This window comes from Podarcis pityusensis (genome assembly GCF_964106645.2).
Source record: "Podarcis pityusensis genome assembly, chromosome: 16".
Taxonomy (NCBI): Eukaryota; Metazoa; Chordata; class Lepidosauria; order Squamata; family Lacertidae; genus Podarcis; species Podarcis pityusensis.
In genome coordinates, this window is record NC_138041.1 from 39,936,595 (window position 1) to 39,951,808 (window position 15,214).

At 44.2% G+C, this 15,214-nt stretch overlaps 1 protein-coding gene across 20 annotated transcripts in view; it reads right to left on the reverse strand.

Moving 5' to 3' along the window:
* The window catches only part of NCOR2 (nuclear receptor corepressor 2), a 359,036-nt gene that overhangs the window by 276,011 nt on the left and 67,811 nt on the right, over nucleotides 1–15,214 (reverse strand). For all 20 annotated transcript variants that reach the window (XM_080985614.1, XM_080985620.1, XM_080985617.1 and 17 more), the window contains exon 2: nucleotides 1,372–1,616. In XM_080985614.1, coding sequence (XP_080841740.1) covers nucleotides 1,372–1,476 — 105 coding nt within the window. In that variant the 5' untranslated portion in view covers nucleotides 1,477–1,616. The remainder of the gene's footprint in view (nucleotides 1–1,371; nucleotides 1,617–15,214) is intronic.

Sequence of the window (15,214 nt, forward strand, 5' to 3'; positions counted from 1 at the left end):
CTCTGCATTTAAATTTCTCTAAGAAGATAAAAAGGAGGCTATTGATCAAGCAGGTCGCCCTAACTCACAGCCGCCTGACCCAGCTTTTTTCAAACAAGAGTTGCAGATTCAAGACAAAATAAGGGATCTGGCACTCCTTTGTAATCAAATATGTTGTTTCAGATAACGGTCAGCAGTGTAAACCAGGTTGAATTACTCATTTGGCTCTTATCTGCATGGATGCAACAACAGGCTTGAGAGACAACAGCATCTTCATTGTTCCAATGACCTTGTCCTTGCCATCAATCTGCAAAGCTGCTGGTTGCTGGGGGGGGGGTATGTGTTAATCTCTTTCAGGTAGCGGCTAAATCAAGACACAGCTCCTGCTTATGGGGCATGCTGATTTCCAAGGTTACTGCCACTACAAAGAAGAAATGTGAACAGTGCTTGGAGGGGGGGTGGGGGTCCTTCACTAAAATCCACAAACCTAGAGTCCATGCCCCACCTCTCCCCATAGTCTAACCCAACAGAGTGGAGGGTCATAAATAATAAACAAACAAACAACAGTAGATTGGAAAAAGTTTCTGACTCCCAACTGTTTATAACACCAGCAACAAGAATGGCCTCCAGTGACCTGAACTTTTCCCACCCCCAACCTCGGGGTCCTCATCCTCTGATCCTGCAATTCCCCCCCTGGTGCCACAGGGCCTATGACACTTGGCTCAAGAGCGGTGAGAGTGGCCACCTTTTCCTCCCTTGTGTGCAGAAACTAGGTAAAAAGAATCAACATTCCGTCATCCGACCACTTTTGCCTCTGGCCCCACCCACCACTGACATGCGGCCCCCAGAAAGCTGCCCAGAAGGGAAGGTGGCCCTTGGAATGAAAGAGGTTCCCTAACCTTGGTATAGGAGTTTCCTAAGGACTGGCACCTCAGCAGACCCTCAAGCCATGCCTTCCAGCCACCACCACCACCCAGTTCCTCCCAGCATCTTCTCCTCTGCCCTAGGAAAGCACACGCAGGCTCAGAAAGCCATGAGATGTGGCCGTCAAGGTCAAGACTGGCAGGAAGTGCTAAGTTTGCATGCAAGGAACAGCCCCATGATTCACCAGGTGATGAAAGAAAAGAAAAGAAGGCTGAGCTAGAAGCCAGTTATCATGGTAGAGCTGGGAAAGATTCCTGTCCGATATATGGTAGAGTGGCTGCCAGTCAGTTACATGAGTTACTGAGTTACATGGAGCAATGGTTTGACTCGGTATAAAGGCAACCTCCTAAGAGCCCTCTGTAAGCTGGGACCAGCACTGTCAGACACACCCAGGCTCCAAACCCCTCGCCACCCTACAATTCACCTTGGTGATTAAACAGAGGAGAAGAGAGAGCGCCACACACTCACCACATGCTGTTGACTTATGGCTACTGGGTAGGACATGGCATGAGGAGGATAACGGGGTTCACTCCCTCGCCACGTCTGCGCCACAGGTTGGGTAGATCCAGACATTGTGGAAGAAGTCCAGAGGGGTCTCACTTTTTCTTGTGTAGATATATAGAGAGAGAAATCCCCAGAATCTGTGATGCGAAGCACTAAAGAATCCTAGATTTCCTCCTCATTACGCACATGTTGGACGACTCATGCTGCGACTGCAAGGTAAACAAGAGGAGAAGAGAGAGAGAGAGAGCGTGTGTTAGAGCACAGTCAAAACCACTTTGGGAAGAGGCCACAGCTTTGTGGCCATGTGTATGTTTTGCATGCATAAGGTCCAGGTTTCAATTCCCAGAATCCGCAGGCGGAGTTCAGAAAGACTCCTGCCTGAAACGCTAAAAAGCTGTGGCCAAACAACACAAACACTGATCTAAAGGGTATAGTTTCCCAGTTTCAATTGACCCAAGCAAACCTGAGAAGAATTCAAGCCAAAGAAAAGGCTGTATCCAGCTGCCGTTCTATCAGAGCAGAGCCATTATGAACATGAACCCTTAGTTCCCTCCACTTCAATGGGTCTACTCCAAGAAGAACTGAATTGGAGACACCCTCAACTTCTAGCTCTTCTTATCACTCAATAGTCACTCCACCGCTTGCCAACCTCTGTTATCTTGCCCAGGTATATATTATTTAACTTTACTACAATGTTAAACCAACGGGCAATGAATTCTTTACTTGTAGAAGACTCTTGCCAGATAAGCCCGCCCTGAAGAAAAGCTTGAAGGCAGCAAGCTCTCTCTCCCCAGCTACTGCCCCCCCCCAGCCAACAGGAAGTTCAGCTGCCATCTTGATTAGAAGCCAATGGCAGACTGATCCTCCACCAGAAATTTGTATGATCCTCTTTTAAACCCAGACACCACGGGATTGCACTGTCAGTCATCTCTCTTTTTTTTATTTTAAAAAGTTAAGAGAAAATAACTAATTCTTTTATCCCTTCCACACAGGGGATGCCTTCCCAGTCCCTGATTTTGGTTGCCCTCTTGCAGTCCATTGTTACTGAACAGATAAAGATGCAGGAATGTGAAATGTCCAAACTCTGCTTTTGCTTCCCTGCACCAAAGTGGAGACCACCCTGATATAGGCACAAATAAAGCAGAGTTTTACAACCTGCTGGCTTTTTATGGACGCTTACAGCCTCTTTTGCTTGGAGATGGTCGCGCGCGCTTCGCTTTGTCAGGTTTTCTATTAAAAGTAACGAATGTCTCCATGCGCGCCCTTGACTGCCAGCTGTTTAAAGAGGCATTAAGCTTGGTTCCTGGCATTAACTCTTAATTATACAAAGCATAAATTGCCCACCGCTGCCTGCAGGGCAGATGAGAAAGCTGCTACCACTCAGCTGCTGCCCATCTTCTCGGAAGCACACAACTTCAGCCCACTTTTCAAGCAAACAGCCTAGTTCAAGAGCACAATTTTATTTAAGGTTTTTTGCTTTCCTTTTTGCAAACCTTGCAGCAGAACCAAGGGGCAGACCTCCCCGCCACAAACAAGGCTGCTTCCTTTTTACTTTCTCCTGATCTCTGTTGAAGCTGAGAAAAACAAGCCAAACAGACATCGATTTCAACTGAAAGTGGAATGTGTGCACATGCAGAAGCATCGAGAAAGAGGAAGAAGAATGGCTCTTTCCCCCACCCAACCCCTCCTCAGCCTACAAAATCAGTCTGCGCTGATAAAGCATCCCCTCTTGACCACAAAAACAGACACCAGAGGGGCTGCAGTTCCATGCCTGCTTACATGCATGTCGGTTGAGGGATAAAACAACTGCCAAATCAACAGAGGCTACACACATTGGCTACCTCAAGGCTGGATTACTGCAACATGCCCTATGTGGGGCTGCTCCTGACGCTGGTCTCGGGGGTGCAGACAGTGCAGAATGTGATGGCTAAGTAGCTTGTGGAGACCCAACACAGGACACCTTGCCGGTGGGATTTGCACTAGCTGCCAATCCGCCACTGGGCCATACTCAAGCGTTGGTACTAACAAAAAAGGCCCTATACACCTCAGGACCAGGTTACCTGAGAGACCACAATATCCCTCATATACCCTATAAGTCCCTGTAGTCTGTGCAAGAGATTTTCTTTCAAGTTGCAAAGGTATCAGAAGCCCTCTTGACAATAATTCAGAGCACAGCTTTTAGTGTGGACACTGCCCCTTCTGTGGAACACCATTCCTGCCCAGAAAGGACAGGCACCCACTATTTGCTCTTTCCAGAAACAACCAAGGTTTTTTTTTGTTTCAACAAGCCTTCCTAGAGGGATGAACAGGTTTCTGCCACAAGTGTCCACTTCGCATTGTTTTTAAATTAATCTGGTGTTCTTTCTGTGTTGTCTTTTAACTATTTTAAGGTGTTTTCAATGCATTTTGCAAACAAATTTAGAAGTACAGGTCCAACTATTTCTTTTTCTCATAAAGCACCATGCAAACAGAGAAAGGGAGGGGGAGGGACCAGCAAAAGAAGGCCCCTTAATCCTTCATAAAATCACACTGCATGAGAAAGTAAGTAATGGCAGACAAGCTGGATTTAGGGAAGGATGTCTGTCATCACAACTATTTCCCTGGAACACAACTGGTATGGCTGAACGGAGCTTTCTTTAGATGGAGGTCAAGGCCAGCTTAAAAAACAAAACACACAAACATAACTGCAGTGTAAACCAGTGTCCACATATGAGAAACACAGGAGAGAAAATAAAACTGTAAGCACATGACCAGTTTACCATACAGGGAAGATAAATATCCATGCTTACCAACTGATCTGCATTCTTCACATAGATTTAAACAACAACACAATAGTCACCTTCATTTCACCAACAGCTCGTAATAATCCTCCATTTGCAGGTCCCTTGTGCTTGCATATTAGGATAAACGAAGCTTTTCTAATTTCCCTTTAATTTTAAGCACCTGTGGGGGGGGTATTCTCTCACTGAAATTTCATTCCCCCCACATCACCTTCCTAACACACAGAAATTGTATTTCTGGCAGAAACTATCTCTGATGTCTTTGCAATGTCACGGAAGCCGCCTGCTAGAAATTCCTTTGTTGAACATAATTGCTTGGATCACAAAACAATATTTTTAATGATTGAACATCCTGAATAAAAGCTGCAAAATACATGCCTTGATTGCTTTCAACTCTGCTGCATCGCTAGACAGCTTTTGTTGTGTTCCTCCATTTTGAAGAACATCTGGTGGTTCCCTCACTGCGAGAAGCCAAGTTACAGGGAACCAGGCAGAGGGCCTTCTCGGTAGTGGCGCCCGCTCTGTGGAATGCCCTCCCACCAGATGTCAAAGAGAACAAGAATTACCAGACTTTTAGAAGACATCTGAAGGCAGCCCTGCTTAGGGAAGCTTTTAATGTTTGATGTATCACAGTATTTTCATATTCTTTTGGAAGCCGCCCAGAGTGGCTGGGGAAGCCCAGCCAGATGGGTGGGGTATAAATAAAAAATTATTATTATTATTATTATTATTATTATTATTATTATTATTCACCTGCAGCTATGGTTTATTGTAACATGCAAACTGGGCCAATATACACCCGCAACACACATGTTTTTCAATCATTTCTACTTCCTGCTTCCAGTGTTCAAAACTCCCTTTGTTCTAGGTGCATTTTGCGACAGGGAATTTCATTAGCGCAAGTAGTTTCTGAGCTCTGGGAGCAGTACTGCGCCTAAGATTTCAGATTAAAACTGCAGTGGAAGGAAAGGAAGACCTTTTTCGGCATTCCCACTTCCAGCTACTCTGTGAAGACTGGAGAAGAGACCCTCTTAAGAATACTAGCGGGGTGGGCAGGAGAAGGACTAGACCCTGTGAAAAATGAACATAATATTATAGCTGCAGTTCATTCATTTTCAGCTTTGTATTCTTGTCATAAAAAGTGTGCCTAGACATTCTGCTGTTGCACCCATAACCTAGGTTTAAGTTGCCATTTAGCTCCTAGCTATCCCATCTCAGTTTCTAACATTGCCTGCTTCTCTTTCGGGGACACAAACCCATGCATGACTAAGACAAATGCCTTCCCTGCCGCCTCACCACCCCACACTCCGCCCCCAAGTCTGCCTGCCTGCCACAAAAAAGTGCATGGCTCTGGGCAAGGTCTGCTTTCCCCCTTTTCAATGCCTTCACCACTTAACTGTCAGCCCTTGTCCAAGTGAAGCATCTTTATTAGTTCCTATTATTAGAGGAGTCCTCATCTTCAGAGAGAGAGAAAGACACTTTCCCAACATGACTCACAGCAGCCCCCAATTACTGACGAGGATGCAAGCAAAATAAAAGAGGAGAGAGAGAGAGAGAGAGAGAGAGAGAGAGAAGACATCTTGATTCTGAGAGCTGTTATTGTATCTGGGAGGCTTGAGAGTCAAAAGAGGGAGGTGGAGTGAGGTGGAGTGGAGTGGAGTGGGAGATGCTCAGCCCGCTTCCATTTAAAAACAACATGCAAAACACAGGGTCATATAGATGACTTACGGAGTACATTTTAGGTTAAAGTCATTTCTCATTTAGAAACAAAAGCCAAAAGGAAAGGTCAACCAAGCAGCAAACAGGACATTAAGATCCAAAACATGATACACTGACTTTAAAAATATTTGTGTATGTATTTATTGTCCAAAGTCATTTTGTTGCCAACTTTCTATCTTCCATATACCTTGAAATTGCTTTTTTAGGTTGGAGGAAAAGGGGAGGAGAGCATGCAAGACAGACATAGTCAGTAAAAAAAAAATTAAAGTGAGTTTCTTACTCACTCTTACACTATAAAAGTACAGTGGTAAAATCAGAGAAAACAATGTGCAATCAGAGGAAATGGGTGGGCCCTGTAAAATCATGGACATGAAAGAAGCACTCTCTTCTTCAAGAGCATTCTACCTTACTTTGATTCAGGTCTGGTGAAGGATCACTTCAGCCATAAGTCCCAAGAAGGAGTAGTACTCAAGAGGACATGCTGGTACAATTAGCTAGAGACTGGGTCCATGGTCCATCTAAAAGACATGGAATCCAAACTGCTCTGGAAGGTCCATGTGGCCAAGGATGGTGGGAGCTGGGGTCCCGCAACATCTGGAAGGTACCAGTTTGGGAAAGGCTGGAACCAGGCCAACAAACTGGACACAATGAACAAAAACCTCCCACAGTCTGTGTTCCTCACTACCACTGTCACTCCTTTTTCTTAGCCACCAGGCATTGCCCTCCACCAAATAAATAAATTTGCACCCTCAATCCCAAACACTGCTGGTTGTGAGCAACTGTGGCCCTGCCTAGAGCATCAGAACTGGAGCCATCAGGTTGCAGAAAGCAGAAGCAGCAGACAGGTCATCCCTTTTGTGTCATGAGCCTTCTTTTCCCCTCCCAAACTGACTCAGCTATTCATTTCCCCTCCGGCTGCATCAGCAGCTACTCTGCAACCAAGGCAGCAGAAACAGCACCTAAGAGCAATGGCAGAGCTGACGGGGGGGGAGAGATTGCAGAAGGCAGGGGTACAAAATTTGAGATTAGGTGACGAAATATTTAAGCTAAGAGGGCTTGGCCCCTGCACAAATTGATGGGCTTACTAGAAATCGTTTGCATTCCAGACACACTATAGGTCAAGTGGGAGGGGAAACAGTCTTTAAGCAAGCACATTATGGAGATTTCCAGCAGCAGCAGCAAATCACAATCTGTGGTCTTAATTCTATTTGAGATGCAACTAGGGAGGGCGAAGGTGGCTCACCCAATCATGTTTATGCAGCCCATGGGCTAAATGTAGCCCTCTATCTGGTCAGTTTAGGATTCTTCCAGGTGATACCTCCTTTCTTGTTGTCCAGGCCACGCCCATCACTGAAACTGCATCCTTGAACTGACAAGGGTTCTAGGTGACAAGGCTTCACTTTTCCATTTAACCTCTCCCATCCACTGATGACGAAAGCCAGCCTCAGGCTCTCCACTAGGCAGGAGGGTGAGGCACCCTTGCTCCCCACTCCAAATCAGCTGGTCAGGGTGGAAAGGAGATCTTGCGTCCTCTAACCCAGATTCCCACAATTCAGCCTCCCTCTGTTTCTTCCTTTTCCTCCGTCTGAGCCTGCCAATCCAAGCTTGAGCCCGACAGTGTTGTAGTGCTCATCACATCCAGAAACACACCAGTGTAGCAACCCCACCCTGAGACGAAGGGTGGGGTGATGCACGTGACCCCCTCCATGGGGCAGGGTATCCAAGTGGGCGGGGTACACCACTTGAGCAAATGCATCCCTCCCAAAAGGGAAGCAGCTGGTGTGCGCCAGCCCAGCGCTGTCGGAAAAAACATCAAGGGGTGCACCGCTGGGAGGGCACCCGGGACTCAGGAGGGAAATCTGCAGGCCAGCGCACACCAGCCATGCCCCTCCTGGGTGTCCCTTCCAGGTGCCCTCCTGGCAGCATAAGCCACCCTGCTTTTTTCAGAAGTGCTGGGCCTGCTGGAGGGCAGCCACGGCCAGGAGGCAGGCAGCAGCTGGGGTGCCCTGCAGACCCTGTGGCACCTGCATCGCACCCCACACTGTTTCCAGGCAGAATTGGGCCCGCCCTCTGGAGGCAGCCCTGCAGCCCATGGCACCCGCCCCCTACTGTAGAAACACCTGACTTTTGTATGGATGGGAATGGGATGCATTCAAACCAATGTGGGCTGTGCATGCTTTTATTCTGTCCCTGATGCCATGTAGAATATACCAGTAATAATGATTTGAAGTATGCTTTGTTTTATTTTCAGTTCTCTATTACCATTTTGGGTGTTCCTCACCTTGGGGCCTTCGAGTGAAGAGTTCACTATAAATATTTGAAGTTAAGTAATAATCTGAATCCAACAAAGGGTTGGAGTAACATCAGACGCCATGCAATCAAAGTTCCTAGTGCAAGGTAGAGTTGTCCCCTTTCAACTTCCCTACAATACGCCAATCTATAAGAACAGCCAATATAGCAGAAGGATAGACAGAAAGATTTAAACCTCTCCATCCAGCCAAGTACCATGATGTTACCTGCTGCAGATTCTGATTCTGCCATAGTCAGTGTGGCCAAAGAAACCGCTTGGGGGCTGGTTTCAGTCCACAGACCATCAGTTCACCACCCCGACAAATAGTCTGCACGAATAGTAACTTTTGCAAACGTATTTGCAAGGCTGCTTAAATCCCAAGCATGAATATCTGACAGCCAGCAGTGCATAGGAATCTGCCGTATGTTTCCTTTCTCACCAGGAGATGCTCCAACAAGAAGAGTTAAAGTCCCATTTTGACATTTGTGTCATTTTAAGTAAAGCACAAGATTGAAGTAAATTGGATTAAGTGCAAATCTTCTTCAGATGTTTGCGGTTCGGACTGATTTATAGATAGATGTCATTTTCACGTCACTCTGGGTTATTTAAGAAGCCTCTTGGCTGCTGCTTCAACAGTATTATTACAAATCACACATGGAGATGACTCTGAAGCAAAAGGGAACAAAATAGCATATTACCCACAGCAGCTCCGAAGGAAGGAGAAGTAGGTGAGAAATGACATTAATAATGATCATACAATAAAAGTATCTGGAAAATACAAATGGCTCAGAGAAATAAAACAGGGGAAAGCAAAACAATGAAATCTTGTTGCACCTTAAATACTTAACAGATTTATTGTGGCATAAACCTCACATAATTGCATTTTCCCCGGTAACTGCATTTGTAAATAATTGCAAACACAATTACGTGTAATCACATTTTCCCTGCTGCAGCAGCAGCCAACCTTGTTTTGGCAAATGCATCAAGCTAAAACCCAATGTTTTGTATTTCAAAATGTTTACCTTTTGTTCCACTAGTTTACATGGTAGCTTTCAAAAACTATATGCAGATAAAGTGAAAACACTATTTTTTTTAAATAAAAAAAGAACAACCCCAAGAAAAGAGCAGTATACAGTATACAAGCATACAAAGATATGTCTGGTTGAGTACGGTGTGATTAAGAATCATACCCAAATGACCGCGGAGAGTTTCCAGTTTGCTTGCATAATTTGCTTGCAAAAGGCCCCAGGTTCAATTCTAGGCCATTGGGCTGTCTGTAAGAAGCACTTCTGCATGAAGCATCCATGCCGCCAGTCCCCTCTGGCCCAAGGGCAGCCCAGTCCCCTCCGATACCTCAGAGGACTCCAGCTCAGAAGCTCTACTGTAAGGTTCCCCAACTTTCTTTGTTCATTGACCCCTTGATGAGATTATAAAATTATCATTGAGCCTGGTCCAGATTGTTAGGCATATAACTGAAATAAAGTCAAGCAATATAATCAATATTTATTAATCACTGATGCCCAGAAATCATAAAAAAGTAAAAAATAAATATTTTATGATTTTCAGAGATTGCTCCTAGCAAGGGAAGTATACTCTGCGCATGTCCATGCCTTTTATTTCTGTAGCTCATACGTTCTAATTAGATTTTTCACACAATACCTCATGGACTTTTCTACCTCAGGCCCTTTTTGACCCTATCAGGTCTTATTTCACCCCCTGCACTGTCCCATCAACCGGAGGGGGGTCAATATCAACCATTTGGGGAAACCCTCCTCTAGAGCAATCCATCTAGAGTCAAGCAGGCTGGCCCTTTTGAATCAAGAGGCTTCTCTTAGCAAACGTGGAGCTAGCGAGGGATCTGTGGCCCCAATTCATGGCTCAGTCGAGGGCTGGCTGCTGCTAAGTCGGCATCTGAGCTCTGCTCTCATGGCGTCTGCAGCCTAAGCTGTCCAGGGTAACCGTGCCTTGCCTCTGCTGAACTTCTGTTGGACTCACCAATGACTGGTGGTTGGTACCCACCAAATATGATTTATTTTTATTCTTTAGGTTCTTATCCCACATCGTCAGTACACTAGTATTCCCAAGGTGACTAACAAAAACCAAACAAAAGCACCATACGATCAATGAGAGGCCAATGAACGTAACAGAACAGGGGGGAACTTATCTGAAAGAATGGATACATTTTGAATCAAGGTCAGAAACAGGGAAGGAGCCAGAGATTAGCTGGACTGAGCCACTAGGCTCAGCTGACTTGCTAATGCAAGAGTGGGCTCTCAGGTTCCCTGAAGGCAGGTGTGTAGAACTGAACCGCTAGAGATCAAGAAGCTGGAGCAATTCCCCTATGAGGAAAGGTTACAAGGGGGGGGGGGTTAGTTTAGAGTAAAGGCAAGTAAGAGGAGACATGTTAGTGGTATCATCTAGTGGAGGTGGTGGTGGTTGTTGTTGTTGTACCCCACCCAAGTGGACAGTGAAAAGCTTTTCTCCATCTTTCATAAAACTAAAACTTGGGGACATAAAATGAAGTTGAAAGTTGACAAACGAAAATACACTTCTTAACAAAGCATATAGCTAAAACTCTGCAATTTGCACTCACAGAATGTAGTGGGGGCGATGAGAGGATTAGACAAACTGGCGAAGGCTACTAACCACAGCAGCTATTCTCTACCTTCACTGCCAGAAGAAGTATGCCTCTGAGTCACAAGCGGCAAGAGGGCTTTTCTTAAGTTCCTACAAAATGCTATCCATTGCACATTTAACATGTGTCAGGAAGACGCAGGGAATCTCATAAGAACAAAATGAAATAAGCAGGCCACACAAAGCTGGCCAGCCTCCCCCGACTCCCGTCCTCAGCTTTGTTAATGGCTCAAGATTTATGCCCCATGTTACGGCCTCTCTATTAATTACAATTCATTTCTGAACTGCCACTGAGTCCTAATCCAAGGTGGGTGGGGAAAATATTTCCTCCATCAGAAGCAGGGTCTTCCTACATTATTTAACATGCATTCTGTAGGCTAAACTGACAGGCCTATTTTACTTTAAATAAAAGCTAATTGAAAAAAAATTGCTCCTCCAGGTGTCAACACATTGATAGGGCTGCCCGCTGTTTCAGACATCTTGATATTTCAATTTTAGCAGTATGATGGGCCTGCGGGAAATCGGAGAAGGGAAAGCACTTGTACTCCAAAAGAGAAACAGTGGAGCTGAGGAGAGTCGTTTTATTTCTAGAGAAAGGGCCTCGGGGAACAATGTGCCTCTCTGGAACTACGAGATCTGGTTCACCAATGCATCTGCTCCTTCAGAAAGGCAAAGAAAAGCAGGCAGGTGAAAGGCAGTCAGATAAAGGCCTGCACCCCCACCCCCACCCCCCCACACTTCTTGGGGCTCAATGCGACTCAGTGGAGATCAGGGAACAGACTCCATCTATGGTGGCCCCACAAACAAAACAAGCCAGCCCAAGTTTGCCTCCCTGTGATTCCCCATTAGCTCAAGGGGACAAATTAAAATGGACTATCATCTAAGACGCAAATTCAGCAAAGAGCAGACCAGTTACACACAATTCAAGTGCTTCTAGGAGTAAAACACACTTTTTAAAAGCACCTCTTAAGGCTGACCCCCCCCCCCCCCACACACACACCCAGGCTTTTTTTTTCTTGTTCACATTGTTTTGTTTCTTTTGCTTTTAATTTCCTAAACAGACCTTAAATATCTGTTTGTTTCAAACTATGTTCTGTTAGAAATGTCATGAGTTGGGTTTTAAAATTTTGTAATTGTCTTATTTGTTTTTCAAGAACTGTTTTAAACTTTAATTAGATAACTGCAATTCCCCGCACAGAACTATAATTCCCAGAGGAACTGGGTGCCTGCCTAACAACTCTGAGCACCCATAACAAACTACACTTCCCAGGATACTTTGAGGGAAGCTGACACTGTTTAAAGTGGCATGATAGTGCTTTAAATGTACAGTGCAGATGGGGCTTAAATGCTCTTAGGACACATGGGAATCCTATAGCTAAGTGGATTTGCACGTTCTGAGACAGTGTGCCTTTTGAAGCTGATGGACTCTCCTTCCTTGGAGGTTTTTAAGGAGAGGTTAGGTGGCCACCTATCATGGCTGCTTGCAGTGTTCGAAATTAGCCAGGTGCCAGGCGCATTTTGCATCTGGCTTTCGACCACTTGCGACCAAGTGAAGATGCCTAGGCGCCAGTACAGCGCCTGACATCTCCACCATCTGGAGATACATGCCTGGGGATCATTGGATCTGGACTGCTTTCACACACTAAAACCTGGGGGGGGGGGGGTTGTTTATAGTTTTCAATTTTATACATTTCATTAGTTTTACAATCAATTTAACATTTCAAAGTTTGACTTCCCTTCCACACTTTCTGCAGTTCCTTAAATTTATTTTTTAATATCTTCTACATATCCAAATTCATTTAATTTGCTCATTTAATGATCTACTTTAAATATATACTCTTATGAAACTGCAGGTTATTACACTAATCCTGCTAATGTTTTTATCTGTTTGAAATTTATCTATAAATATTCAAAAAACCATTTCCATTCTTTAACAAAAAAGTTTGTTATTTTGATTTCTTATTCTTCCAGTAAGATTCACCATTTCTGCATATTCCATAAATTTTTGTATCCATTCTTCCTTTGCTGGGACTTCTGCTTCTTTCCATTTTGGGGCAAGTAGCATTCTTGCTGCTGTAGTAGCATACATAAATAAATTTCTGTCCCTATAATTCCCAAAAGAAAAGCTTCTGGGTTTTTTTACAAAAGTTATTTTGAACATCTTTTTCAATTCATTGTATATCATTTCCCAGTAAGCTTTAACCTTACAACAAGATTACCACATAAGATAAAAAAAACCCTTCTTTCTCTTTACATTTCAAACACTTGTTTGATTTAGATTTATACATTTTGCCAGTTTACTCGGTGTTAGATACCAACACTATATCATTTTTAAATAATTTTCTCTTAAACCATAACATGCTAAATTTTATATCCATATTCCACATCCGTTCCCAAACTTCCATATCTGTATTAGGATAGATATCTATTGCCCAGTGTATCACTGAGGATTTTACTTGCTCATTCTTTGTCTCCCATTCCAGTAATATTTTATACAATTTAGACAACACTTTTACATTACATTCCAACAGATCTCTCTCCAGTTCCCCAAACCCTTGCATCCTATCTTTCTTAAATACTTCATTCAAATGATGATATTGTAACCATGTTGTTAATTTCCCAGATAATTCCTCTTGTTGTAATAAATTTCTATAAGATGTCCACCCGTCTATCATATTCTTTTTCTTTACCACTTTAGCTTCCAGCGGTGAGAGCCAAAGTGATGTTCTTACCTCTAATCTATCTGTTATATTTTATCTGCACAATCAGAATGAATTTCTGGAACCAAATTGTTTCTTTCTAGGAAGCCTGAGCAGGAGCAGTCACCATCAAGAAAAAGAGGTCGGAATAGGCCAATATATACGTACACTGTCCTTGGATCAAGTGACTTTTCTTCTTTACGTTCTCAAAGCTCTTAACCTGGCTCAAGGCTGTCATCTGAACTAGCCGGATATATAACTGAGAATCAATCAAAGTCAGTCCATCATTTGAAAAATAAGACTTTAGACCTGTCTTGCCCAAAAATGGCAACTAGACATTCTGTTTTGGTGACTGCAACCTTGGTTTAAGGAGCCATTTGGCACCTAGTTTTTATATCTGCATTTCTAACACTGTGCTTTAGTTGAGATTCCTGCCATGCAGGGGGTTGGACTAGATGACCCTTGGGGTCCCTTCCAACTCTACAATTCTAGGAATACCAGTTGCTTGTTTCTTGCATGGATCAAAATACTGTATCCTTGGAAACCCAGTCAGTAACAATGCATTAAATCCCATGGCTTTCTCTCAGCCCCCCAACCAAGGCAGGCCTACCAAAAATAAAGCCCTTTATCTCTTGGTTTGGGGGGGGTTGCAGCCAAAAATATGAGTAGTTCTGCCCCCCCCCCCCATTTCAGTTCTGGCAGTGAGTAATAACTCTTTGTAGCTATGGTAACCCTGGCTGCCGTCCAAAGAGCCTGTGGGCGAATTGACACACCACTACTAGGCCTGATGGAGGCGCAGGGAGGGAGGGAGGGCTCCAAAAACAATAGTTAAGCCAGCCCAAGAGCCTCGTCTCCCCACCCCACTTTAAAAAAACCATTTCCTTCACTGCAGCTTAACCGATTTCTACTATCAAGCTTCTCTTTCTCCAGTTTTGCAGGCCTACCTGTTTGAAAGGGGTGGGTGGGTTACGGGTTGTAACCAGCGAAAAATTAATGAAACTGACTTAACCAGGTCCACTAATTTCAATGTCTTTACTCTTGAGTAGCACAGGAAACAAAAAACCTTTTATTTCCACGCCCTTAAATTTCATAGAATCTTGGAATTGTAGAGCTGCAATGGACTGCAAGGCTCATCCAGTCCACCTCCCATAATGCAGGAATCTCAACTAGATCATACATAATTTGCTTTACGTTTTGGCTATGTTTTCCAGTGGGTTGCTGCATATTATTTTTGGAGGTTTTTCTTGGAGGTGGGTCCCATAATTAATTATAATTGCCATCGACATACATCCCAAGGTGATGTACAAAATAAAGACGAATAAAAAGCAGGCACCAAAAATAGTACAGAAATTAACAGAAGCTAAGTTTAAAAACAATTTTAAGAATGAAACTCTATGGCAGATATTTATACATCCAGCTGGGAAAGCTTTTGGGGGGGGGGAGATGATGTCTTCAGCTGTTTCTAGAAAGTGCAGATGTTGTGCACCTGTGGTATCTCAAGAGGGATGCCGTTCCACAGAACAGGGGCAACCACACTGAAAGCCCTGCTCTAAGATACTGCTGAGCAGGCAAATTCTCATCCTATATACAAATAGTAACCTCATTCTCCAAAATGGCACCATCCTTGCACAACAGACAACAGACCTAGGGGAGCCCCAAGATTTGCAGAAGTAGAAAAAAAAACC